We start from the raw sequence: 27,711 nt of genomic DNA, 5'->3' as shown, positions 1-27,711 counted from the left end.
CACGCTGGTTTTATGCATTAAAGGAATATCAGTGTAATATATCTGCTTAGTTGTGAGGGGGATTAATTTCTGATGATCAGCTTATGTTCTGAGGTACAGCAGTTGGGTGTTTCTGGAACGTATTACTCTCAATGTCCAAGTTGTTTTCATCTGCTAGTTTTTTTGTTTTACACCTTTTACTGCTTTCTCCACTTAACAGTTCTTCACAAGATGCAGCTACTTCTGGTATAAGCAGCACTGTGTGTTTATGTGCATAAATAGTATGACTGTTTTGCCAACTTTTAGAAGTAGCTGCCTTTAGCCATTCTGTCATTAAATGTCCTCGCAGATAAAATATTGCATTTGTCCATGTTCACTGATGCAGATTTATTTTTAAATCAGTCTGACTTAATTATTTTCATACACTTCATTCTTGTCTTCATGTTCCTTCAGGCTTCAGACTTGATTATCACCCCATCTACAACTTTCAAGGAAAAACCAGACCCCAGTGGTTTGGTATTTGGAACTGTGTTCACTGATAATATGCTGACAATTGAATGGTCCTTGGCTTCAGGATGGGAGAAACCTTTGATTAAGCCACTTGAGAACCTTTCGTTGCATCCAGCCTCCTCATCTCTGCATTATGCTATAGAAGTGAGTACTGAATTGATTTGGAAAATGCTATTTTGTTTCATTAGCTCTTGAAGCTAGAGCTCTGGAATATAAGGACTATTACTGTCTTAAGTTTATTAGTACTGAGTTACATTTTGTTTTGTTAAGTGATGTCCTCCCAGAATAATTCCATTATTTACGACAGGGTTGTGTTTATATTGGTATAACTCAGAAGCAGCTCTGGTTTGTGGATTCCAGCTCTCTTAACTTGCCAGCCTAGTGAAGGTGAGTCCTTTCTTGTGTGGTGACAAATTCATTTGAGAAAGCAGTCTAGTCCACCGACTGTGGATTGGTCTAAGTACTGTCTCTGATGTAACCTGATGAAGCACAGAATAAGAGCATGTGAGATTCCAAGAGCAGCATTAATTTGGGGACTGAACATGCATTTCATAAGAGTTATTTTAAGCTGTCTTAAAGGTTCACTGCTTGGATTGCAGGACAGACTAGACTGATGCTTGTTTGTGGCTTCCAAGAAGTCTGGAGAGCTCCTTACTAGATCTGAGGCATCTAGCATATGGAAGTGTATTTAAGCAAGGAACTTCGGAAAGTGAAATGTTAAGTCGGAAACCAGCGTGGTTAACAGTTTCCGTGCTTAGCTGCTTACTGTTTAAAATTACCTTTTGTGTCTCCAGAGCAGCTTTGGCCTTACTCACATCTGTGTGAGAGCCTCAGTAGGGCACGTATGCTGAAATGCACGTATGCCTGAATCTCCTCCCACTTCTGGGTAGACGGCAGTGTCTCTGCTGAAGTTAGTGGAGTTGCTTGTGCTTCTTTTATTATTTGTTTTCTGGTTTTGGTTTGTGGGGTTTTTTTTTTCGGTATTATTTTTTATTTTTTAATTTTAACCACTAATACAAGGGAAAGATCAAGCTTTTCCCTGTTTGTTGTCCTTTAGCTCCTGCCTTCACCATTTTTATTGTCATTGCTCTTTTTTTTCCAGTCTAGTTACTAAACCTCCAAAGGTCCTGTGCAAATTACAACAGGTCCCTGTGACTAAGGCTGCAGTTCTTGATCTGCCCAAGAAGTAAGAAACCACGCTGGGGTCCCAAATCTATGTTTCACTCTTAGTAGCATATTGCTTTAATGCTCGGCCTCTGGCCCAGTGTGAAATCATTACTAATATGAACATGCTCTTATTTTTTTCCATTTTTTTATTCTTTTACCCTTATTGCAACACGTTTCCTCTAGCCAAGAGGACAGACAGAGGAGAATCTGGTGCCAATGCTGTGGCTCAATGAATACACAGTGGGTATAGTAAAAATGATGAATTTGGCATTCCCTCCCCTTTCTCCTTGCCCTTCATGATGCAGTGTGATAGTCTGGATCTGCTGCACTCCAGATCCAGCTCCTGTGATGTACAGATGTCAGAGTACTGTTTGCACACCACTATAGCAACCAGCCATCAAGCAACTACAGCAGTTGCTTTTATTCAAGTTGAGCATTTCTGGAACACATCACTGTCTCCTTTTTTAATGAGTGAAGGTTTTACTGAGCTCTGGAAGGTTAAAAGTATTTCTTTTTGGAGAAAAAAGTTTTAACAGCTTGAGAAGGCCTTGTGTTTCAGTAATGATGTGATTCTTCTCTCAAGCTATTGATCATATCTTAGTAGTAACATTCCTTCCTCTTCCCTCTCATTAAAAGTTCTGTGAATGTGTTTGGGAGAAGGGTGGGGGGAAACAAATATTCTGTGATAAGAAAGTAGCGTTACAAAATGTGGTATTAGTTAGTAACTGACCTTACAAAAATCATATCAAATTATCAAGCATATCACCAGCTATGCCATCTTTTATTAAAGATAGATTTTTTTTTTTCTTGTAGTTACAGTGTCTATCCTAGGAAGAGTTTATTTTTCAAACATGCATAAAAAGCTTTTAATAAAGTTAGCATTGTCATAGGAGTAAGATAAATTTTGAAGGCAAAAAGTTCTGGATTCTAATTCTAGTTCTGCTACATAGCTGGCGTAAAGCCTAAGGAAGATTGCTGGGATTCCTGCAACCCAGTTACAACGCAATTAAAATTTGTCATGTGAAAGGACCTAGCGCTGTCACAGGATTGCACAAAAGTGTTCTAAACATTGCATTTCACTGATCCTTATGGGAAAATTATACAACATTTAATAATAATGAAACCTTGTGTATTCCACTAGAATTACTTGTGCACAAACATAGGATTCCTTTTTTCTACATAAAACTTGGACATATATAGACTTCCAACCACACAATATATTTCCAGCCATTTTTTTGTGGAAAAGTCAAGAGTAGAAGAGTGAGGAGACTGACAGCAGTGATGAAGTTAAATTCATAGAACTTATACTGAAATTTAATGTGCAAAGAAATGCTTTAGAAATTGAATTGTAATAATCTGAACTCTTGTCTGTTAGCATTAGTGATCCTTTAGTACTTAATTGAAGTAGCAGCTTCATACATGTATATATTAATGTGAGCTTAAATAATAAATGCATTTTCTGTCTATAACTGTAACTAGAATTTATCAATCTGTAACTGAAAATAGCTAAGGACATTTTGTGGGCATGTGCTATGGTTAGAAGATGCAGTAGAACATTCTGCTGGGAGGGCACTGGTGGGATGAGGGTTTCTGGTAAACTGATTGTAAACATGTCATCCAAATTCTACAGTTTGATGGGATAGTTATGACTAATTATGTTTCCTGTAAAGCATAGATAAAATATTTTCATGGATTCTTCCTCTAGTTGTAAGGCTAATGCATCTGTCTCTCATGCTAGCTAAGCCCCCTTTCCCCCTTCCACAATGTAGGGGTATACGGGGCAAATAAGCAACCAAGACTTTGCTACAACTGCAGCAAGAACTGCAACAGTTCCCTCAATTACTTTATTCTATGCTTCCTACCAAAACGAATTTTGGACAGAGTCCTAAAAATGATTTACATACATAATCAAATTCTCTAGGCCTTTTCTGTAAAGGAGAATACTCTTCTGGCTCAGCCTCAGGATGTGAGGGAACAGTTAAGTCAAACACATGCTACAAATTTTAATTGTTGTAACCAAATTACAAAAGAAAAAGATAGTTATCAGTAAGTCCACTGATGGAGAAGTGTATCTGAAGCATAGGCAGGTTGTTTTTCTAATATAATCTTCATAATACTACCTCACAGGAGTGTGTTGCAAGTATTATCTAGTTAGCATTTATGCTTTGAGTACTGTGAGCAGGAAAGTGAAGTTCTTTTATTTCTAAAGGGTGTGTTCTGCTTTTGCACCGATCATTGTGAGATAACATGTCTCAATTATTATTTGATTTCTTTTCCCTCCTTTTTGGCTTGATAGTTGTTTGAAGGAATGAAGGCTTATCGAGGAGTAGATGGCAAAATCCGCCTGTTCCGGCCAACCCTCAACATGGACAGGATGGTGCGATCAGCAAGACGAGCAACTCTGCCAGTATGTAGCCAATGCATTCTATCCCTCTTAAGTCAGAGTATATTTTCATTTTCAGAGTGCAAGTCTTTGGAACTTTACAGTAAGCACAACATTTATCAAATACTCAACTCTTGAACAGTTTAGTTAAACTTCACTAGGAGCTCTTATTCAGTGAACTGTTTAAAATGCATTTTGCTTTTAAAACACAGCAGTGTTCTGCTTTCTTTGTTGTATCCCTACTGCCTCAGATGTATGCAGTCTATTTCTGAGGGATAAGCGCTGTTCCGCAGGTATTCACATGCAGACATCTGATGAAATTGTGCTGGTGCTGATGTTCTTCCTTTTCTTCTTTCCACTTCAATCAGTCCCATTAGTCTCTGAGTGTCTTCATTTTTGGTCATGCTAGCAACTTAACACTGCTTTTAGCAGTTGTGGGTTGGTCAGTAAATTTCCTCTCAGGCTTATTACTACAACGATTTTGCAACTTTTTAAAACTGGAAGACTTGGTGGGCTCCTTGGAGATAAAATGCAGAGAATTCTTATGCAGAAGAGGTGGCACCATAACTTGTGACATGTCAAAGTGAAGGTGCTGGCTGCACTAGGTAGTTCTCTCCATGTGCTTTGGAGGCGAGAAGGGTCAGTGATTCCTATTCACTCTCTCAGGAGTATTCTTTGTAGCAGCAGAAGGGCATTCAGGATACTGTATAAAAAGACACAGTGGCAAAGACCATGGGATCTTGTACTTTATAAGAAATAAACTCAAGGAAGATGATTCATAAAAGTTTGTGGTCTAGTCACAAAGGCTTGTGGTGATAGGACGAGGGGGAACAGGTATAAACTAGAAAGGGGCAGATTTAGACTGGACATTAGGAAGAATTTCTTCACCATGGGAGTAGTGAGACACTGGAACAGGTTGAAGTTCTGGATGCCCTGTCCCTGGAGGTGTTCAAGGCCAGATTGGATGAGGTCTTTGGCAACATGATTTAGTGGGATGTTCGTGCCCATGGCATAGGGGTTGGAACTAGACAATCTTTAATGTCCCTTCCAACCCTAACTATTCTATGATTGATTCTATGATTCTATGATGTAGTCCTATGAACCTCTATGGACTGTCACTGTTACATATCCTGACAAAGCATTCCTCTTAGCATATGGATCTATAAAGCCCAAAGAGTGTTCAGACTGTATTTATCCATTTGCTTTTCTCCCTTTGCTTTCCTTCCCAGTGTTTTGACCAGAATGAACTGTTAGAGTGCATCCGGAAGCTTGTGGAAGTGGAAAAGGAGTGGGTCCCATACTCAACTTCTGCCAGCCTGTATATCCGTCCTACCTTAATTGGAACTGAGGTGTGAAACAGTTTTTTCCCCTCTTAACTGTTGTGTATTTAATCACAAGCAGTATGGCAAAAGCCTCCATCCATACAGAGAAATAAGCAGCAGTCACTAAACAACAGTATACGTTTCAGGGGCAACTTGTTTTTACTTCTGAGTTAGTCACCTGGGGCTCCGCTTCACAATTTTATGTTGACCACACCACCACCTAGTGGCTACCTTGGTTCAGATCACAGAAAGCAAACTTCGAATTAACTATTCTGAGTGGTAACGGCAAAATTTAAATTAACTTATGTTTTGTGCTAACAGGATAGTTATTAGTGACGTTATAATGTATGCCTTTAAAATGCTAATAATTCAGAGAAAATGTGAGGGAACAGAAATTTTCTGTGTACATTTTGTGATTTTTGTCTCATACCGCCATCCTTACCTCAGCGCGGGGGTTTGGGGAGATCCTTCCCAGTACATTAAGATGGCTCTTCCGAGAGCAGCCTTTAATAGAAATTACAGCAGCAACTTGTGTCAATTTATTCTTGAACACAGATAAATCTGACCTTATAAGTGGCTCTTCATTAACTAGGTACTGTTGTGCGTTTCTGTGTGTGTACTTTGTGAGTTTTGTGTGGATTTATAAAGGGAATTAGAAACAGAAAGTTTGTTTTAGTTAAAACTTTTTTTTAGTAGTGGCAAGAAAGAAAACTTAAATGGTAGAGCACAGGACAAAGAAGCTAAAGAATGTGTGGTTCTCCACTAGGCAAGTTACTCCTCTGCAATATCCGCATCTGTAGGTTATACCACACATGACCATTATACATTTCACATGTCTTCTAGGACTCCATTAATTTAATGCTTGTAAATGAGTTGCAGATTTTCAGATGGAAGGATTTCCACACGGTGACTGTAAAGTATTAATATTAAAAAGTTATTTCCCCCCCATCTTGGGGAATTATTTTTTTGTTGTTGTTGAGCTTTGTTTCAGGTTAGCCAACACACTGGCCTTTCCATAATTGCATATATTGTCTTCACATTGCATGTCCTGCTAGTGTTTTGTGAATCAGCACCATTAGGAAACCCAGTCAGCACACTCTTTTGGATGATTATGTAAGAATCAGGAAAAACATCAAGATCTCATTTAGTTAATCTTGTTAGAAGTTTTGCAGAAGGAGTAAAGTACACAGAAATGAAAATACCCTCTCAGAACCTGAGGAAGACTTATTCGAATTTTCCAGTCATTCCATTATTATCCTGTGATTTTTCCCTCCCACCTCCCAATTTAGTTTCACGTGCTTTGTGCACAGTGTTTTTCTTAGAACTGTGTTCCTGAAGATTTAAGTTCAACAACTTTTTTTTTCTGTGGAGACCTAATCTCAGGAACCAAGCATGAGCTTGTTCTTTTTACAAGACTGGTTTCTCAGAGTGGAGAGAAAATAGAAACTCTATCAGTTGCATAGAAGATCCTTAAGACCATGGGCAACCAGTTTTATGTAGCCCTGCTTCGGCGGGGCGTATGGACAAGGTGATCTCCATAGATGCCTTCCAATCTCAATCATTCTGTGATTCTGTGGTCGGTACAGAACTTTGTGAATAAACATATAGTTAAGTTGAGTATCCTGCCACAGGAATCAGACTTTGACCAGTGCCAGACTTTTCATCTCTACCTTCAAGTATTGATGGTGATGATTTTTAAAGTGCAATCTCTCGTGAGAGCTGGGGAGGGGGGGGAGAAGGGAGGGCACACATTCTGGGTTATCTCCTGTGCTCCTGTAAACCATTTCCAGCAGGCAAATCATTTTAGCTTGTCACACAACCATTCACAAAACACTATTCGACTCTACCCATGCCACTTTTAAGTGTCATTGGCTAATTCTCATCACTAATGCAGCTGACTGCATTCCTCCACTGTTGTTATTGCTAGCAGTGGTCCTTGCTACTCCTCCCCCAAAGAAGGCTGTGTAGGCTTCTGCTGTGATTAATTCATATAATTATATGGTATCTTGATAATATAATTTCTGAATTCTCAGAAGCTTGAAACTATTTGAGGAGAATAGAGTAACGTATAATGTAAATGAATAGTGACAGTATATAAACCTAGAATTGTTATATTTCTTGGATGGGATAGTTATACGAGCATTTTTTCTTAGTATAAATATTACATGAATATTTATATTATTTAACATATTTTATATTTAGGATACTAGTATGCTATTTATATATTATTGGCATAATATTATATAAATATTTTATCTCAGTATTTTTTGTTTTGTTTACATTCCTTATTTTCAGCCTTCCCTTGGAGTGAAGAAGCCAACTAAAGCCCTACTGTACGTCATACTGAGCCCTGTGGGCCCTTACTTTGCAAGTGGAAGCTTTAATCCAATATCCTTATGGGCAGATCCAAAATATGTAAGAGCTTGGAAAGGAGGAACGGGGGACTGCAAACTGGGAGGGTAAGAAAACATAATTCTGCATCTTCTGCATAGGTCACAAAGGATATTTGGTATTTAATGAAGTCTCTAATCCAGTGGAAGTAGAGGCATTAAATGTAGCAGTTAAACAAATAATGTACTATAACAAATATTTCCAAATCGTACTTTGCAAATATTATTTGTACAATTCAGTTGCATATAATATAGCAGAGTGGAATATTTGCAGACGCAATTTTTCAGCATTTCAAGCTGATAAACTGGACCTGGAAGGTGTCCATGTAACACTTTGGCTGTGCAGAATTTGACACTAAAGGTATCACTTCTGTGATGCATCATTCGGTATAGCAGCCTGCTGCCAAGTGGGCAGTGAGCGGCAAAGACTGTCGACCTCCTTCCTTGGCAGGCTGTCCTAACAAGCCATCTGCAGTTAGCCATGGCAGTAGAAGTATTTCAGAGAAAGTGTGAGACAATTATCTGCATTGACTTGACCGTAGTCTGCCAGTTTTCTGCTGAACTAGGCCAAAGCACAAGTTAGGTAGACACGTAATTGTCACTGTCCAAGTACTCGACTTGTAGACTGAAACTGCTTGGGACTTGACTGGAGCAAGCAACTTGGATGTGTCTAAATAAGTGACTCACAGGATCATTTAGGGTGGAAAATACCTTTAAGATCATAATTTGTCTCTACCTGGGAATTTATTTTTCTAGGCTGAAAGTTAGTAGTTGTCAAGTAATCTCAGCTGAGCTAGTAGAATAATCACCGGGCAAGAAAACAGCTTTCACAGAATCATAGAATCATGGAATGACCAGGTTGGAAAGGACCCACCGGATCATCGAGTCCAACCATTCCTAACACTCCCTAAATCATGCCCCTAAGCACTTCATCCACCCATTCCTTAAACACCTCCAGGGAAGGTGACTAGACCACTTCCCTGGGCAGCCTGTTCCAGTGCCTGATGACTCTTTCCGTGAAAAATTTTTTACTGATATCCAGCCTGAACCTCCCCTGGCGGAGCTTGAGGCCATTCCCTCTTGTCCTGTCCCCTGTCACTTGGGAGAAGAGGCCACCTCCCTCCTCTTCACAACCTCCTTTCAGGTAGTTGTAGAGAGCAATAAAGTCTCCCCTCAGCCTCCTCTTCTCCAGGCTAAACAACCCCAGCTCTCTCAGCCGCTCCTCATAAGACTTGTTCTCCAGCCCCCTCACCAGCTTTGTTGCTCTTCTCTGGACACGCTCCAGAGCGTCAACATCCTTCTTGTGGTGAGGGGCCCAGAACTGAACACAGTACTCAAGGTGCGGTCTCACCAGTGCCGAGTACAGAGGGAGAATAACCTCCCTGGACCTGCTGGTCACACCGTTTCTGATACAAGCCAGGATGCCATTGGCCTTCTTGGCCACCTGGGCACACTGCTGGCTCATGTTCAGTCGGTTGTCAACCATTACCCCCAGGTCCTTCTCCTCCGTGCAGCTTTCTAGCCACTCTTCCTCTAGTTTGTAGCACTACATTTCCTTCATTCAGTCTGATGTTCTGAGAACTTTTCCTGAGTTTTTGTTTAGTTCTAAAAATGTATGAATTGTTTCCTGTGAATCCTTCATACATCAGCTATGAGTTAAGAAAAGGAAGAGTCTGGAGTCATTACTGACTTGATTTGGGCCCAGAGGTGAGAAATTAACTCCGGTGCAGTCAGCACTTTGGAGCTGCTGACTTTTGGTCATGATGGTTATTGAACATCAGAAGTGAAAGGGATTTCTGCCCCTGCCTCAGAGCAGTTACAGTGTAAACAAGTAGTATTCAGTCAGATTCACTCTGAAGGCAGCATTTTAGGAAAACAGTTGCTTTTCAAGTATATGGAATTCATTAAGGCCCATCTGCAGCCTCTGAAGCTACTAATTCTGTGATAGTCTTTTACTAGGAAAGAATTAACTTGCTTCTGGTGATTTTTGTGTTCCAAGAGGTTCATCTGACATATATGAGATAAGGTAGATGTTTTTGGTTTGCTTTTTTTTTTTTTTAAAAACCATGAGCTGAATGGAATTATTGCTCTCTCTCCAGGATGGCAACTGCTAAATAAATATAAATGCTTTCCTAAGGTGTCTAATTGCAATGACTAGATTTTCCAGAAAGTGGAGCAAGAGGTTTTTTTAAGACAATTTGTATAGATATGTTTGAACTATTGATGCTGTTTAGCGCTTCAAAGTTTTTGGGTTGTAGATGCAAATGATCTAGTAGAACACTGGTAGAGTACTTTCAATGAAAACATTCTAGGGACAAGCAGTGCCTGTGGAGAGCACCTAGTCATGAGGTAGATGTGCACAAAACCTTGCCTAGAAACGAGAAAATACTCAACCAGATACTCATAACTGTTTGCCCTTTCTTTTTTGTTTCTGGAAGGAATTATGGTTCTTCTATTTATGCCCAGCAAGAAGCCCTGGAGTTTGGCTGCCAGCAGGTTTTGTGGCTTTATGGAGAAGATCACCAAATAACTGAGGTTGGAACGATGAATCTGTTTCTCTACTGGATAAATGAAGATGGAGGTATAGTAACACAAAACATGAAAAATTTAACAGAGTTACAAAGTTACAGTTGGGACTGTAAGCCACAAAATGTTTGTTAGAGTGCAGATCATAAACTTTTTAATGAAGATTATTTAACAAAGAAATGTCTATTCTCTTCTGAAAACTGATAGGTGACAGTTATACCATTGTGAAGGCAGAGATTCAACATAAGACAGATATGGAACTGTTGGAATGGGTCCAGAGGAGGGCTACAAAGATGATCAGAGGGCTGGAGCACCTTCCATGCGAGAACAGGCTGAAAGAGTTGGGTTTGTTCAGCCTGGAGAAGAGAAGGCTCCGAGGAGATCTTATAACGACCTTCCAATACCTGAAGGGGCTAGAAGAAAGCTGCAGAGGGACTTTTTACAAAGGCTTGTAGTGATAGGATTGGGGGCAATGGGCATAAACTGCAGAGGGGCAGATTTAGACTAGACATAAGGAAGAATTTATTCACTAAGAGAGTGGTGAGGCACTGGAACAGGTTTCCCAGGGAAGCTCTGGATGTCCAATCCCTGGAGGTGTTCAAGGTCAGATTGTATGGAGCCTTGCGCAACCTGATCTAGTGGGACATGTCCCTGCCCACAGCAGGAGGGTTGGAACTAGGTGATCTTTAAAGTTCCTTCCAACCCTAAATATTCTATGATTCTATGACTCCATGATTCCATAATTCTGTGATTCTGGAGCAGCTATGAGTACTACCAACTGATAACACACTTAACTGTTGGGCCAGTCCATGTGCTTAGAAAGATATAGTCCAGCAAAACACAAGGTCATACTGCAGGTTTACTGTCAAGTCTAGGAGCATACTTGATCTTGAAGGAAGCTTTGGATCAGAAACAGCACAGACATGCAAAAAAGAACTTGTAACTGTGTAACCCTTCAGACTCTGGCTTTGGGTATGAATGGTTCCCACTTTCTGGCAAATTAAATGTTCCTGAAACATAATCAAAAGTATTTCAGCATCCAGTGGACAAACAACTTGGTTCTTTCTTTGAAGAATTTGAAGTTCTGTTCAGTGGACACAGAGAGAGAGAAACATGCCAATCAGCATCCCACATCACTAATGCTCCAGTGATGCTTTAAAGGTATACTGTCATTCTTGAAGCTACAAAGATGATCAGAGGGCTGGAGCACCTTCCCTACAAGGACAGGCTGAGAGAGTTGGGCTTGTTCAGTCTGGAGAAGAGAAGGCTCAGAGGAGGTGTTATAGCAAACTTCCAGTACCAGAAGAGGGCTTACAGGAAAGCTGGAGAGAGGCCATTCACAAAGGCTTGTGGTGATAGGATGAGGGGGAACGGGTACAAACTGGAGAGGACAGATTTAGACTAGACATTAGGAAGATTTTCTTCACCATGAGTATGGTGAGACACTGGAACAGGTTGCCAAGGGAAGTTATGGATGCCCCATCCCTGGAGGTGTTCAAGGCCAGGCTGTATGGGGCCTTCGTCAGCCTGATCTAGTGGGAAGTCCCTGCCCATGGCAGAGGGGTTGGAACTAGATGATCTTTAAGGTCCCTTCCAACCTTAACTATTTTATGATTCTATGAAGCCTTTTTACCTCTTTGTAACCATCACTGAGCAATGTACGTGCTGATTAGAAAACTATCTAGTTAATGAGCAGCCATATATTTAGGCATCTCAAAAACATTGTGAATGAAAGTATTCGGTGCTTGAGAAGTGATACCATTTCTGCACTGAGAAGTGGTTTGAAAGACTGCATGGCTCTGAATTAAGCCAATATATAGGTAGATGAAGAAAAGGATACCTCCTGACTTCTGTGTATGCTGGCCCTCCATGAAAATTGTTACTGAATTTTTGAGTACACACAGGTGCAGGGTTCAGACTCTGATTTCATTATAGTGCCATAAGTACCCTTAAAAATTTGACATTTTTCTGACAGTGCTCAGTAGTGGGGACAGCAGTGTGCTTTGTATAGTGTAGAGTAAAGGGGAATCCAGCTACCTCACTTTCTTCTCCAGTCCCATTACTTACTCTTCTTCAAAATCTTTTGTAAGAAGAGGAATAACACTCCCTTAGTGTTGAAAGAGTCTGCGAAGTGTTGCAAGTTAAACTATAAGTATGAGAAATGTTGTTATTACTGTTATTATAGTAGCAGTAGATTCATCAGTGTAGTTAGATGGCCAAAATCAAGCCTTGTGTAACTTCTCTGGAGACACACAAAAATAGATTTTGGCTTTTTCTGCCCAGGGAAAGGACACTGAAGGGGAAACTTAATTAGAATTCAATGTTCTCATTGTACTTAAACCAGGAATATGCTGGAATTATCCAGCTGCAGCACCATACTGTTCCAAAGATCTGCCAATCACTGTGTTACCAGTGCACTACTGAATAGTACTATTGTGAGGTGGCTGTAGCAAACAACTTGTAATTCATGCCACCCAAGCTAACTGTAAACTGGCAAACCTGCCATTTCACACAACAACGTCATTAGCATCATCGGAGCATTTGCTGTCTCCTGGTGTCTTAATGTTTATTTTATCACATTTTTGGTTGAGAATCACTATTGCTGCCGATGTGTGTCATTGCATACCTGCCTATAGCTTTACACTGTGATTTAAAAAGTGTTTACCTTTATGTTCTGTCACTTCACAAAGGATACTTTCTTAGGCTCTAATTCTGTTTTGTTATGCAAATCCTCCAGCTGAGAGAGTGATCTAACAAAAAGATCATCAAAAGGAACATGCCCTTTTTTGTGTGTTTCAGAGGTCACTGCAGGGTAGTCTGAACTGCACTTCTAGGTGTATAACAAATCAGAGGCCCAGCCTGGTAAAGCCTAGACTTAAAGAACAGCTGTGCTGCCAGGAGTTGGATATTTCATTCATTAAATACTGTTTACAATTTATGCTCACGAAGTGAAAATTTTGGGCACCCTACTGTCCCTTCCAGCTATGTCTTCAGAGCACATAATAATCTCAGGAAGCTGTTAACATTGAAAATAATTTCTGCTAATCATATCTGTTCTTCTGCCTAGAATATAGGCTAGGCATTATGTAAACCTTAAAATTTAAGTGTATGTCCAACTTCAAGGTTGCTGACTATGAAATCTGCATGCACTTTCCAGAACTTCAGTTTCTTCAGAATGATTTGGAGCCATCTGAGTCTACTTCTAGCTTTAATGTTAAGAAATTGTGAATAGCATTCAGATATCGCTTAATATTTTTGTGCTGTTATTAAAATGGGGATTAAGAGTGCCCATTTCTAAATAGCTGATGTAAATTAAGAAATAAGTAAGTTAAAAGATTCTATGGAACAGTTAGGTAAAATATGAAGCAAGTTTGCTTAGTGTTCTGTAGGTGGAGGATTATTTGTGCTGTACAAGTATATTATACAAGCAGAGTACCAACAAAATAAGGGTCATACCTTCTACTATAGACAGCCATAGCAATAGAATGGAGGGTAGAGCAGCAGGTAGATGAGGTGACAGACAAGACAAAGAAAAGGAGGGGAAAACAATTGAAGAAAATAAATAGAGATGTGATGGCAGAGTGATTGCGTGAGGAGAGAGTGGAAGAAAAGCCTGAGAGAAATAAAGCGGAAGAAATAGAAAGGTCCAGAACAAACTGGGAGAGGAGGTCACCAGTTAATAATAGTGAAATCAGGGTTTCCTGGATTTTCCTTGACCCTAAAATTCTCTTGGTATCTGTTATTAGTTTTTTGAAATAGGTTTTGGTGAATTTCTCAGCATTGTTATAGTATGACTAGTACTAGTATCTGCTACGTGTTCATAAAGACAGGTATGTGAAAATTGAAGGTGTGTAATATTCTAAACCTCATTTTAAAAATCCTTTCAAACACTCTGATGGAATTCTGTTGTTATAGCATGCCTATGCCATGCCTGGTGTAATGGGACATTGGAATGATAGTGCTACTACTATAACAATAACAGCAGTCAAATGAAGAGAAACCCTGACGATTTCCTTCAAATGCCTTCATGACCTTTCTGCTACCATACATTTTAAGGCTTTTAGTAATTCAGAAGGCAAATGGAGTCTGTGAGCTCACAGTCTGTTTTTTTGGAGGTGGACAAACTGATATCACATGGAGCCTGGTTTGGCATCAGTTCACAGAGAAAAGCTTTTTGGCATGCCATGTTGTATAGCGTTATCATCTCTGCCGGATACCAGGGGAGCAGATGTTCCTTGGTGGCCCCAGGCTGGTAGGCATCGTATGTATACTTGACAAAATTCTACAGAGCAGGCTGTTTGAAACATTTTGAGACTCCCATGTCCTGTCTGCTCAGTGCAGTTTGGTGGCTGGTTTGGCCTGGCAACTTTTCAAACTAGCTCAAATCAATTAATACATGTTGTTGAGCTTAAACAGGTCCTGGCCAAGATCTGTGGCAAAATCAGCAAACAGAGAACATTATCTGGTGTGTAGTCACAATCTTTGGAATTAAGATCCACATTATTTGTTTTCTGTTAGAGAAATGGGAGCACTTGTATATGACTGGGTCACAAATGCAGAGTATCAGGTTTTCAGTGTTCAGAATCAGATGAACCTTGTAGCTCATGGGAAGTTTTTAAGTCCTCTTGTTTTTGTAGTTGTGCCACAATTAGAACCAGACAGACATCATGATTAAGTGTGGTGCTACATAGACTCCAAACAAAGGAAAGCTATTGTTCCCTACTATATAGGAAAGAAGAGACCACTTTTGTACTGAAGAGTCTGGCATAGGTTAGGGAATGGCAATACTGCTTAGTCAAACCAGAGCAGAGTATATAGCCAGTTCTAGGATAACTTTTTAATACATTTTGTCATGGCAGTTTAAATTTATTACCTATGTCTGTGTGGATTCTCATAAAAGGAACGTGGAAGTATAAGCAGGAAAAACTTCTAGTCCAAATAAATTGATCCAGGGGGCTGCATTGAAAGGTAACAGACGTTTCCCAAGAGAATGGACAGTGAGCAGCAATTACAATGAGAGAAAATTTTTAGAAAAAAAAATATGAAGAGTGTTACTGAGAGATCATGGATATCTTCACTTCTCAGTGCAAATTTGAGGCTGTCTTTAAAGTGTCTAGCTGTCTGAAACAGTAAATGCTCGGTATTCTCTGATAATAGAAACCACTGACTATGTTATGTGACAGCTTGAAATGAAAGTGATGGTTTAAAATGAAAAAGATTAACTCTGATTTTACATACAAACTTCTATGTATTTACCAAGTATGGATGACCATTTATCCACCATTTCATTAGTTGTGGTAGATGAGCATTTATCCGAATATTCCTTTTCAAAAGAAAACAAGAAAAACAAGCCAACAAACTAAACTAGTTGAACAACTTGATTTTTTTTGTACTTTTAAAATTTCATTAAGACTACTCTTTTTTGTGAAAAGAAAATTAGGGGAAAAAAACCCAATGTCTAGATTAAGACCAAAGATTATTAAGGAAGTCTCCTCTCAAGATGCATTTGTCAGTGTTTCCAATGCCTTTCTTGTTCAGCAAATGAGCCTCAAAATTTCAAATAGACATTTCATATTAATACGAAGAAGTAGGTATACCGAACACCATACTCTGAAATTAAGTGAATCAGTTCAGGGGAAGTCATGGTCTGCCCTGGGATGTTTAGGCATGGCTTTCCCGTGTGCCTCTCTATTCTGAATTTGAAGACTCAGACATTCAATGGTTACGGGTAGTTATACAGTGAATCCATAATACACTGAGGAATAAAGTCTATTACTAGGCTTTCACTATGTATTTATGAATGTATTAAATGTGTTTCCTCCCCACCCACTGAAGTCTACTCAAAAGATTCCAAACACTCAACACCAATTTATTGGAGTTGAATTTGTGTAACTTGTGGTCTAATAGAACTCTGATAAGTGATTCTAACTGAGTAGGGAACAGTTCTGATATCATTGGACTGCTTTTTAATTTTCATGTTTGGTGTAAACATTATTTTTGTTTCACTGTTTTTCAACTAGTGTTTCTGTTTGTTCTGTTTGACAGAAAATGAACTGGCAACCCCACCTTTAGATGGCATCATCCTTCCAGGAGTGACAAGACAAAGCATTTTGGATCTGGCACGCAACTGGGTGAGTGTTTTGAACTTGGCAGTAAAGATTTCCACTATCATGTGTAACGTTGATGACATTAAGCATGCCTGGTACTCAGTATCTCGAAGTTTAACTGATCTGGTCAAATCCCTCAACCTAAATTAGAACTAAAGGCATGTTAATTCTTAGATTCCCGACAACATCATCAGAATGCCGACACCTGTCACGTAGAACAATACCAAGCTTGTTGAAGTAGCTCTGCGTAGTATTTAACAAGAAAATTCTCATTAGTCCACTGGTACCAGAGACCTAAAGCAAGGAAACAAAGAATTACTGTGCATGACTGCAACTATACTTCAGTCATCACCACCCTGTTTCTCCACTCAGTTCTCATGCTTCCACCTTTGTTTCTCGTAACTAGCATGCAGCCTGAAATCCAGCCGCACTCTTGAAGTCATCTGTCTGCTTTCAGATTCCGGTTCTATAATGTAGCCACCCAAGTACTTATTTGGACACTTGGGACTGCCTCAGATCTTGAAATGCAGCAAATTGTTCACTCGGCCTGTACTGTGTTTCAAAGGATTTATTGCTCCTTGGATAAGAATACTATACAGCCAAAGGCTCATCAAACCTAATATCCTGTCTACTAGTTTTGGCAAGGCTTATGCCTGCGGAGGAGTAATAGGAATAGTATGGGCATTTGTGATACTTTCCCCCTAGTATTAACTCAGCTTCCAAGCACCTGACGCTGAAAGACATCGTGGAATACAGTTCACAGTTATATCACTGAAATCTAATTTGTAGCGAAGAGACATGTTCTTCGTGGCGAATATGTGCCACTTTTTGACTTGCACAGATCTCTTATGCATCTTTATCCATATTGGTACTCTCCTAGTGCAGGTAAGTATGGACACTTCTCAGTCCCATCTTCTTTACAAAGCAGATATTCCCAGTTTATCATGCTTGTTTGAGATATCAGACTCTCACCTGAGCCCTCTTGAACAATTAGGTATCTTTTGCCCTCACAAAGGCTGTTCTCTTCTTCCTGACCTCCATTCCCTAATCCATCTGAACCTCTGCTTACAAATTGTCCCTACCTCTCTCTCCAACTACTATCCTGTCCAGAGCTAATCATGGTTTCTGCTGTCCTGAGCATATCTGTCCCATGTTAAAAATATTGCATTTAAAACAAGGTCTAAGCTTTAGTTTGGTCTGATAGAACAACAAAGCCCACATAAATGCATGAAATAAAAACTTCAAAGCTTTACGTTTATTATTGTTCTTTAAACATATCCTTTCAATCGCTTGCTATGCATTCTTCAACACTTGTAGGAAATAAAACAATTCTTGTGTTAAAACTGTCCAGTGTGAATTGCTTTCCTCATACCCTTAGTACAGTTAATATTTGTATGTGACAGCTGTGTGCAGGCTACAGTGCAAATTTTCACCAGGGATTAAAGAAATGTATTGCATCTAAGTGGCATTACAGGTGGAATTAACAGAATGTATTTTGCTTAGGCATTGCTCGAGAGTGGGATGCAAAGCTCTCCTAATTAAGTTTTGTACAAACTCTAGCAGTAGTCTGCTCCTGTGTCACGTAACCCATGACAAATTCTGCTGTTTTATTCCCTAGTGCAATATTGATATTATGTACCAAAGCAGAAGGAGGTGCCACTTAGCTACCAGCATTGCATCTGGCAAACCACCAGCTCTATTGGAGGTCCTTCTTTTAATTAGAGTCTATCTTATGTGATACTGGGAGACCTGAAAAGATTGATTACAAGATCACGGCCAAAACTTGACTGGTTGCAATTAGGCTAACAGCTCTGTTAGAGATGTTTCAACATGGAAAACAAAAATACAAACGATTTTTAAACTTCTTACAATTTCTATGGTTGATTCTTCTTGTGCAGGGAGACTTTAAAGTGTCTGAGCGATACATCACCATGAGTGACCTGACAGTTGCCTTGGAAGAGAACAGAGTAAAGGAGATGTTCGGTGCTGGAACAGCTTGCATTGTATGTCCTATCTCTAAAATTTTATATAAAGGCAAGGTAAGAAAATGTCTCTTTCTCTGCCATCCTTTTTTTCTTCTTTCATCAGAATTTTATCATAATTAATTGTAGCTGAAGTAAAAAAACAGGTGAGATAGAAAAGGAGCGCTGGAAAGATGAACAGTGTCAGTATGTTGTTTCCCAAGTGAGTTACTACTGTGTTATCAGAAGAAAACTTTTTCTCTCATCTTCTGGGAATTTTTAATAATTAAAATCATAAAATCACAGTTCCTGGGAAAAGGAGGAGGGAAAAAACCCCAAAACAACAAAAAAAAAACCAAAAGGAGATTTCTCCTGCACAGGTAGAAATGCACAGGCATTCAGCCTGTTTAGCTGACCTGATGCTATTTAGCCAGCACAAAGTTAGTTCAGAAAGTTAAATTGTTCCAACTGTATATATGGATGTGCTTTGTTCCATTAAATAGGACAAGTACAGTAAATGTCTGTTAGGTGATACTTCTTGAATTAATAAGGTGAAATACATAGAATAGAACTGAATAGGATAGGACTTTCACAGTTGGGAGTGACCTACAATGATCATCTAGTTCAACTGCCTGACCAATTCAGGGCTGACCAGAAGTTAAACCAAGTTAAGGACATTGTGCAAATGACTCTTGAAATCAAAGCAGGCTTAGGATGTCGAACACCTCTCTAGGAAACCTCTTCCAGTATTTGACCACCTCTCAGTAAAAAAGTGTTTCCTAATGTCCAGACCTCGCTGACGAAGGTTTGAACCAGATCCACGTGTCCTATCACTGGACACCAGGGAGAAGTGTTCAGCACCTCTTTTTCCACTTCCCCTCCTCAGGAAGCTGCAGAGAGCAATAAGATCACCCCTCAACCTCCTTTTATCCAAACTAGACAAGTCCAAAATCCTTAGCCACTCCTCACAGGACATTCCTTCCAGCGCTTTTACTAGCTTTGTTGCCCTCTTCTGGATATATTCAGGGACCTTCACATCCATTTTAGAATGTGTGACCTAGAATAGGACGCAGTATTCACAGTGAGGCCACACCAATGCTGAATACAGCAGGATAATCACATCTTTTGACCAGCTGTTTGTGTTTGGTGCACCCCAGAAAGAGTTTTGCCTTCTTGGCTGCCAAGGCAGCCAGTATCGAATACATTGATGTTATCAGATGCTAAGATAATATTGGAAACATCAAGGTGCTGAGTGTTGATAAGTACTATAAATGCACTTGTTGTATTTGAAATTAAATACTATGTATAGTGTTTCTGCTCTTGCCTGTACGATTTAACTTCCATTTTGGACAGATCTTTTGGAAGGCTTAGATTAGCCTTTGTTTAAAAACAGTATAACAATTCAGTAAATCTAACTTTTCACTGGTTCAGCATGTCCTCCTATAAAATCATTACAACAGTGCTTGCCTAATTGTACGAAGTGCTAGGAATCTTGATAAATATTTATTAAAATTCTTGGCAACTCTAAGATATTCACATATATATATAATTATTACAGTATGTTATTCTTTCTAACTCTATTTCTGTTATCTCTTCTTTATTCAATGTCAGCATTTGCACATACCAACTATGGAGAATGGACCTCAATTAACAACTCGTTTCCTGAATAAGCTGACTGATATTCAGGTAAGGTGCTTCTGCTTCATTAACCAGATAAAATAATAAAAGGTGAAAATTTGAAAACATCAGAAATTAGTCTTTAATAGTGTTGCTATAAGCACTATTATATAATAATTTAGGCTGTTTTGTTTGGCATGGTTATTCTACCAATTTTTTTGTTTTCATTTTTTTTCCTTGAGAAAGTATGATATGGATGGAAAGTGATATGTTTTTCCCCTGTTCATCTTGGAAGCTAGATGAGAGATATAAGACATTAGTTTTCATTATCAGTGAAGTCCACTACAGTTGTTATTGTTTCATTTTCTAGGGGGAAAATAGATGAAGCATCTTAATAACCATGATCACAAGTGTAGGCTAATCAATAAAGAGACGGGTGATGCAGTCAGCTCTCACTGCATGCAGCCAGCTGATGGCCATTTCTGTTTCTCAGCATCTTTCCAATCACATGATTGCTTCTTGTTCTAAAAAAGTCCTTTGTGATTAGGTAAATATCAAAGTCTATTTGGAGTCTGCACTTGACCTCGATGTCTGAGCGTAGGAGTCGAAAACCTTTCAGTTCAAATAGATGAGCAGAACATGATGGCCTTTCTTATTTTAGTTGTCTGTTTTCTTTCCCTTATTTATGGTGGTGTGAATTTGGAAATAAGAGTAGGTCTTGGCAGGTTACAAGCCTCTTTATTTAAGATCTGATAGCAGCTGCTTGAAAGTATTGTCATTATTTCTTCAAATCAAGTCTGAGGGTTACTGTTCTACATTCTTAGCTTTTGGCTCAAGAGGTTCTACATCTGCTACTAAAATTTTTATCATCCTGCCAGTAAGCCCTGAACTAAGAATATTCTTAAAAGCTTGTGAGATGTACTGCACCACTTAGCAACTGTATGTATCACAGAAAACAATAACTTTTTAAGAAAGTCTTCAAATTGATATTTCTTTCTATTTTACAGGCCCTATACTAATGTGTAGAAACAACCTGACCCAGTGCTCTTCTAATTAGACCCCAAACAAAAACTACTCATGAATTTCAGTCTGCTGTCATATGTTGACCCATCTAAAATAATGTTCATTTATGTAATGTTACTTATTCAGTATTTTAGCTGTATGGCAGTCCAAGTTTAAATCCATTTCTTATTCGTTGTGGGGTTTCTTCACTGCTTAATTCAAGTAGGGTGGAGCAATATTTACATAGGGGAAGTCAAGTCATTTTAGTGGTTCTTCTGTACTCTTGTTTGTCTACATATTTTCACCATTCACAGCTGCTGTTCTCCAGAATAACTACTTCCTCTGCATTGACTGGCAGCTAAAATGATGCAACAAGACCTCTTGACTATTTTCTCTAGAAGGATGACGTGATCGGCATCTCTTGTTCTCTAGAATAGCATTGGACATTTCTGGCTGCAACTCCAGGAGGAAAGATTTCCTGATATTCTGATATCTTCGTGTTGGTGGCCGAGCCAACTTTCATGGAGGCAAGAATAGACACTCCCCATTACGTTTCTATTGTTTCAGCTGTAGGAACTGTAATGGCTCGGGACCTGAGTCTTTGTCTTCAAAATGCAGGACAGATAGCTAGAAAGACGCATAGTCACCTTTGGTTCTAGATTTTATTATTTGTTGAGGGGAAGGAGAGGTTCACTATTTCAAGTTCCCGTGTCAGTTATATGCAACATTTTTATCATCTTACTGTACAAGAATACAGTAACCTTTCTCCAGAATCCCACTACATAACACAGTTTCATTTTGTCCTTCTCATCTCAAGTGCCTGTTACACCTATCTAGTATAACTGTTGATATTCATCACTTTATTTTTCTTGTTGTTGTATGTCCAGACTAGAAGCTGATTTTATTGATACACTTTTCATCATTTCCATAGTGCTCTGCTCTGTAATAAAGCCATCTTGTTAGTATGTCAAGTCTTTAAGACATCTTTAGGTCTAAAAGCACTCATGTAACTCCAGTATTACCTTCTCATTTCTTGGTGATGAAATATGTGTTAGGGCCTGCAACAAGATGTGGTCAGTTTGAGTCTCCACTGATCACTTCTAATTGCAGTCATGGAAAAGCTCAGCATCAGAAAGAATTGAGACCAGATCTGTCTCCTTGTTGAGTGTTGCTTGTAAGGATAGGTACCACTTAACAGTTTGTGTTATGAGACAAGCAAGCACCTTTTCTATAAGAATGGCATGTGAAATCCAGAATTCTGATTCAGAAAACAGCACTGGAATATGTGTCTTTCTCCCTTGGCCAACAGATAGGGAGTGGATTATTAAGAAGCTTTTATCCAGCCTGTTCCCTGGGGCTTCCTCCCCCGTCAAGGCTCAGGAAGAGGCTGAAAAAGTGTAAATTGCTTGTAACAGTAATCTTTCCTGGACTTTTTCACTTTAGAATTATGCATATAGACCTTTTCACCTTTCAGCTATGTAAATACCACGTGTTCATTAATTACATGCACTTTTCCACTCTGGAAATGCTGGACTGTTATATATATGCTTACTTCTGTTTTTTTTTAATTCCTTTTTAAAAAAAGCTAGGAGATTTAGAACACTTCATCATTAGAAACATGGTTTTAAAGAGTATGATAGCTGCTTCCCCTCTAAGTGTTTGTCAGTGGTTGCTCATTGTGTTTGTGCACTTCCCTGTCTATGGAGAGATGAGCCCATATTCAAATGGACCTCAGGTTGTTATACAGAAAACAATACTGCAACACAAAATATGAAATATATAATATCCTTAAATTGTCAGGAGAGTTTTCAGGATCTTTTGCAACAGTCTTTTATATATTCTAGCAGGAGGGAAGAGATCTCTTTGCAGTAACATTGGACTATCATCATATCATTTGTACAGTTTGAGGCTGTTACTCCAAAGAATGTTCAAGTTCAGAAGAATAAAATGCAATGGAAATTACAGCCAAATGCAGCTTTAGTTTCTGTGCTGTGCTGTTGCCTGAACTAGGGCAAGGTGTCCAGTTAGACAAAGGACATTTGTAAAAAAGTAAAAATTCTTGGCACCAGCATGGTCCTGCATTTGAGCCTGTGACCAAGACATATGCAGGCTCCATATCTAATATCTTTATATGGATTCCCTTGTGTACAATACATGCTTGTTTAAAATTTTCAGATTATCATCATTATTGTGTTTCCAAGTCCATATTGTGTTGTGTGCTGCTCATTGTTCTTTTGCAAGTATTCTATGTTCAACAGGATTTCTTTGGATTTGAACAGCTGTTCAGTGGAACTAGAGCTAGAGTGACAAATTGGAAACTCATGAGCAGAACTGATTCCATTTCTCATGCCAATTGAGAGAGACAGTAGTAGCACTGCGATATACGTTTCCCTTTCTGTCACTAAGGGGAAATCATGAACACCAAAGTCTGATAAAGATTTTAAATTAAATAATTTACATTGTATGCAGTAATGGTATGCTTATGAATGAATTGGTCATAGTACATTGTCTTCTGTAACCACTTGAGTCAGGAAATTTAGAGAGGAGATTCTTTTCTCTGGGAATACACTCACTGAAATACCACTCAGATGTCTTTTGTGTGTTTGCATTTCACACTTCGAGAATAAACAAGCTTTTGCTATACCCTTTAAAGTGAAGATCAGGCTGCAACTTGGAAGGGAAGGATGGAGAGTGTAAGATACATTATTTGTAATACAGGATATAAAATAAGTTTAAACACTGCAGTCAAGACATCAGTGAACAGACATTTAGGTAAAATCTTCCTCAAAGCTGCCTTAATCTCTAAATTAGTAGGCCAGTGGAAAACAAGCAGGGCAGGAGAATGGAATGGACATGTTGATTTTTACAAAGCAGGACCTGTGGGAGGAAAAAGAGAGGTGGGATTGACTAGCTGATGGTCACAAAGTCTTTGTCAGAATCAGAAAAGGAAGATAAATCTGCTTTTATTTCTGTACGAAAGCATCTTCGTTATGGTACAGCATCTTCATTCCCCCCTTTAATTCTGGAAGCATGTTCAAAACACAGCCAAGTGGCAACTCAGAACTGCCCTTGCAATTTCTCAAGTTAGCATGAGAATATTACATGATACTACTACCTAAAGCCAGCAGAACTTCAAAATAATCCCCTGGCCTTTGTTTGCTTTCTGATTTGAGGGAGGTGAGTATGCCACTTTTTCTTTGAGAAGCAGTGATTTGAGGGTCAAAAACATCTCTTTTTTTTTCTCCCTTTGGCCCCTAATTGCTTCACATTAGGGTAGTCCAGTGGTTTTGTGGTTAAACTAATGATAAACTAATGATACATCTGCTTTTCTTTGGTTAGAGTTCCCAAGGCAACCACAGTGGCATCTGGGAATTTAAACTGGAAATCCTTTGAACAAGTAATTCATCTAAGGTCATGTGTAGCACCATACCAGTGTTTAGTCAACAACATCACAGACGGCAGGACAGAATTAGTAATAGAAAGAAAAAGTAGGTGTGATAGATAAGAAGGTAATTTAGGGGCTTTACCTGCTAGAGTAGAGAGTCAAACACAAGCAAACTAAACATAATTCCTCTGTGGATCCACAAGTGTGTTTTTTCTGGCTCAGCCTGATTTGGAGCTGTTGCCTTTTCCCTGCTTTAATGTCTCTTTATCTCCTTTCCTGTTGATGCAGAACTTGGAGGAACTTCCTTTTATTCTCTCTGGAGAAATGACCATCAAGTGGTCATTTCAGCCTATATAAAGTCACTGAAACCAGCCTTTATTTCTCAGTGAAAATTGTTTTCAAGCTCCCTGAACATGGTACTATGAGGGAAAGGGCTCCTAACTTATACCTGCTGCTAGTCTGTCTACCTTTACTTTACTTACATACTTGAGTCTTGTGTGCCTTTTTGGGGTTCTCTGTGGGAGTTTTAGAACATGGAGCCAATTTAACAACCAAAAGTGCAGCCTTGGGACTGTATCATCCCCTGGAAAGGGGAGGTTGCCTTCGTTTTTGCCTGGTGATCCTCTTGGTTTGTGTATGGAAAGCTGACTTATTTTATTTAGGTTACTGTTCTATGTAATTGTACTCTGTGGTATTTGTGGTGGTTTTATTTCACATTCAACCAGAATGCTGTAATGAAAAGCCATGTTGAAAATAAAAAGAAATAACACCAAATGTGTTTGTATATTGGAGCCTGAGCAGGGACATACTTATGAATGAATTAGTGAACTGACCTCAGGGAATAACTGTATTAAATTGATGGAAAGCTCTAGTGAAGCAGGACTGTTCTGTATCGTCTCTAGTGAGTATCAGTATCGCCCTTTCCTAGCCTACTTATTGGAAGATGGATAAAGCTTCTAGCTGCCTGTAGGCTTTGCTCACATCAAAGACAGAAGCAAAGTAAAATACTGTCAAAGTGGGAGATAGGAATCTTTCTGACAATAGACATAAGAAGTTATCATAACTATACACTGTTACCTTTAACTTTTATTTTTAAGCTCCTTTTTTTCCTTTGTTTCAGTATGGAAGAGAAGACAGTGATTGGGCAATGCTGGTGTCATGAATGTGGAAGAGTTCAGACCCTCCAGACAGAACAGACATGGATAATGACAACTTTTGTAGCTGCCTGTGCGTAGCATAGTTTCTGTACCAATTTGCTCCCCAGAATGATTGTTTCCACAATCCGGTGAATATGAACACAATCATTTTGATTTCTACTGTAATCTGTTAGTAGAAGCTTGTCTTCTTAGTAGAGGTGCTAAATGTTAGCAATAGAACTTTCCTAATGGTTTTCTTAGTGCCTCCTTTTGTCTTATGTACAGTCTGAAAACTTGTAAAATGCTCTTCAACTGCTCTTCAGTTTGTTTGGTTTGTTTTAACTGCTATCATCAGCAGAGCACATTGTCATCTAACACAAAGATGTTGCCTGTTAGTTGGCCACAGGGTACTGTTGACATTATTCTGCCTTTTGCTCCGCGTTTGGGAAAAAACTAAGTTTAGCCATACATTCTTTCCTTCCATAGTCTGCTTATATGGGAGATTCTTGGATTTGCATAGCCCTCTAGATCCTCTCATGCGTACTCTATCAAATAACAGCTCTGTCCTTTAGGCCAAAATTCTCCAGAGTCAATCTAGCCTACAATATGCTCGCTGGTAGCCTGCTGCCTTTCCCTCCACAGGAATATGCGGTGGCTGCTTGATCAGTGCATGCCTCTCTAATAGCTGAATACATACTTCCATACATGATTTACAGGGCCAGGCTAGACCCTGGAGAGACAAAAAAATCACCCTTTGTTTGGCCTAGCACAGAGCTGGGTGCCGTGGACACAGTGTTGCCTTCTGAGTGAATGTCTAGAAAATAAGATTAGACAGCTGTAGTTGTGAAAGTTGAACCTCAGAGCAACCTCACCTTTGTTTTAAGGGATTTCTTTCAACGTTCAGTCACATAATTTAGATCAGTAAAATGTTTTTCTTATCCCCATTACCATTTCTTGTGAGATGTATCCAGCCTGCAATGATACATGTGTACCTTAACAGAGCCCACTTGTTAAGGAACAGGCTATGTTGACAATAGAAAATACCTAACACAAGAAGGAAAGAGGTTCATTCAAACTCTGGTTGTGGTCTGATTAAGTACACATTTCTTCAAATAGTGCTAGTCTCTCATATGCAGTCTTCATATTATTTGGAATATAGAGCATGTAGCCCATTGTTAGGGAAATAACATCTGCAAATGTTCACTAACAGTTATATTGCAATATTTATTAGCTTTCTCTTTTTGCACACAGCTTTGTCAAACAGCTTTAAGGTATCTCTTGCCAAAAAGAATCACCATATCTGTATCAGTGTTCCAAAGTGCTACTTCAGTGTAATACTAGTGGAACTTTATTGACACTAAGGGAGTCCTATAAGAAATAAACCTGAAACATTTATTGCCATAGTTTGTGGTAGAGATGCACCAGTATTAAGGGAAATATTTAGCACTTTATTTTTTTAAGAACCAACAGTATCTCTCCCATACTTTTTAAGTCCTCTGTAGTTACTGGCAATATTTAACATAGTTTCAAAAGGGGAAATATAATTTCTAAGAGACCATCCATGCCTTATGCAACTGCTAAAAAGTAGCCTTATGGCTTTCCTGTTTATTTTTTATCAGATTTTAAAGAAAACCTCTACTTAGGCATCACTAACTTTCCCTCCCTCAAATTGTGACTTTTGCTATCTTTTACTGCAGTCAAATCTGATCTTTTAATGAAGAACAGTTGAAGGTTCTCTCAGACAATGTAACCATTCTTAAACTTGTTGGATAGTTTTCTTTTTAGAATACAACTGCAAGCACAAGATGTTATTCCACTTACAGTAGCAATAGTATTGTGTGTCTGCTTTTCTGAACATTTGAATACGAATCATTGGTCTGGTCTTCGTTTTGTATCTTACCATGTATTACAAACTGCTGGTAGTCTTTCTTTGTAATTTAACTACATGGGTGGAAGAATTAACATGGGCAATATGTCAAGATGCAACATGGGGTAGAGAGTTTTATCCAATGAGACAAGTATCGTAACTAAAGAGTGCCTTTTAACTAGAGTGTGGCATGGAGCTCTCTAAAGAACACGTAACAAGCAACCACATATGGCTTCCTGTTACTGAACTATCTAACCTGTCTCTTTATGTTCATCTTAGATTCAACAGCAAAAGGAAAAGTGGAAATATCTAACTTCAGATGCATGGCAGAGTGGTTGCATGATACCTTAGCATTTCAG

The 27,711-nt window shown here is 39.0% G+C and overlaps 1 protein-coding gene across 5 annotated transcripts in view; it reads left to right on the top strand.

Annotated features, from left to right (window-relative positions):
• Positions 1 to 27,397, top strand: part of BCAT1 (branched chain amino acid transaminase 1) — a 66,641-nt gene extending 39,244 nt beyond the window's left edge. For 4 of the 5 annotated variants that reach the window (XM_054083434.1, XM_054083407.1, XM_054083440.1 and 1 more), the window contains 10 exons: positions 433 to 633; positions 1,840 to 1,896; positions 3,953 to 4,063; positions 5,269 to 5,388; positions 7,657 to 7,820; positions 10,190 to 10,332; positions 16,323 to 16,408; positions 18,283 to 18,423; positions 19,957 to 20,031; positions 25,470 to 27,397. In XM_054083434.1, coding sequence (XP_053939409.1) covers positions 433 to 633; positions 1,840 to 1,896; positions 3,953 to 4,063; positions 5,269 to 5,388; positions 7,657 to 7,820; positions 10,190 to 10,332; positions 16,323 to 16,408; positions 18,283 to 18,423; positions 19,957 to 20,031; positions 25,470 to 25,511 — 1,140 coding nt within the window. In that variant the 3' untranslated portion in view covers positions 25,512 to 27,397. The remainder of the gene's footprint in view (positions 1 to 432; positions 634 to 1,839; positions 1,897 to 3,952; positions 4,064 to 5,268; positions 5,389 to 7,656; positions 7,821 to 10,189; positions 10,333 to 16,322; positions 16,409 to 18,282; positions 18,424 to 19,956; positions 20,032 to 25,469) is intronic. The other variant, XM_054083424.1, reaches the window with a different exon arrangement.
• The last annotated feature ends 314 nt before the right edge of the window (positions 27,398 to 27,711 follow it).

This window comes from Cuculus canorus, chromosome 1 (assembly GCF_017976375.1).
Source record: "Cuculus canorus isolate bCucCan1 chromosome 1, bCucCan1.pri, whole genome shotgun sequence".
NCBI lineage: Eukaryota > Metazoa > Chordata > Aves > Cuculiformes > Cuculidae > Cuculus > Cuculus canorus.
The sequence above is the reverse complement of the archived record's forward strand: the minus strand, read 5'-3'. Positions and strand labels throughout refer to the sequence as shown.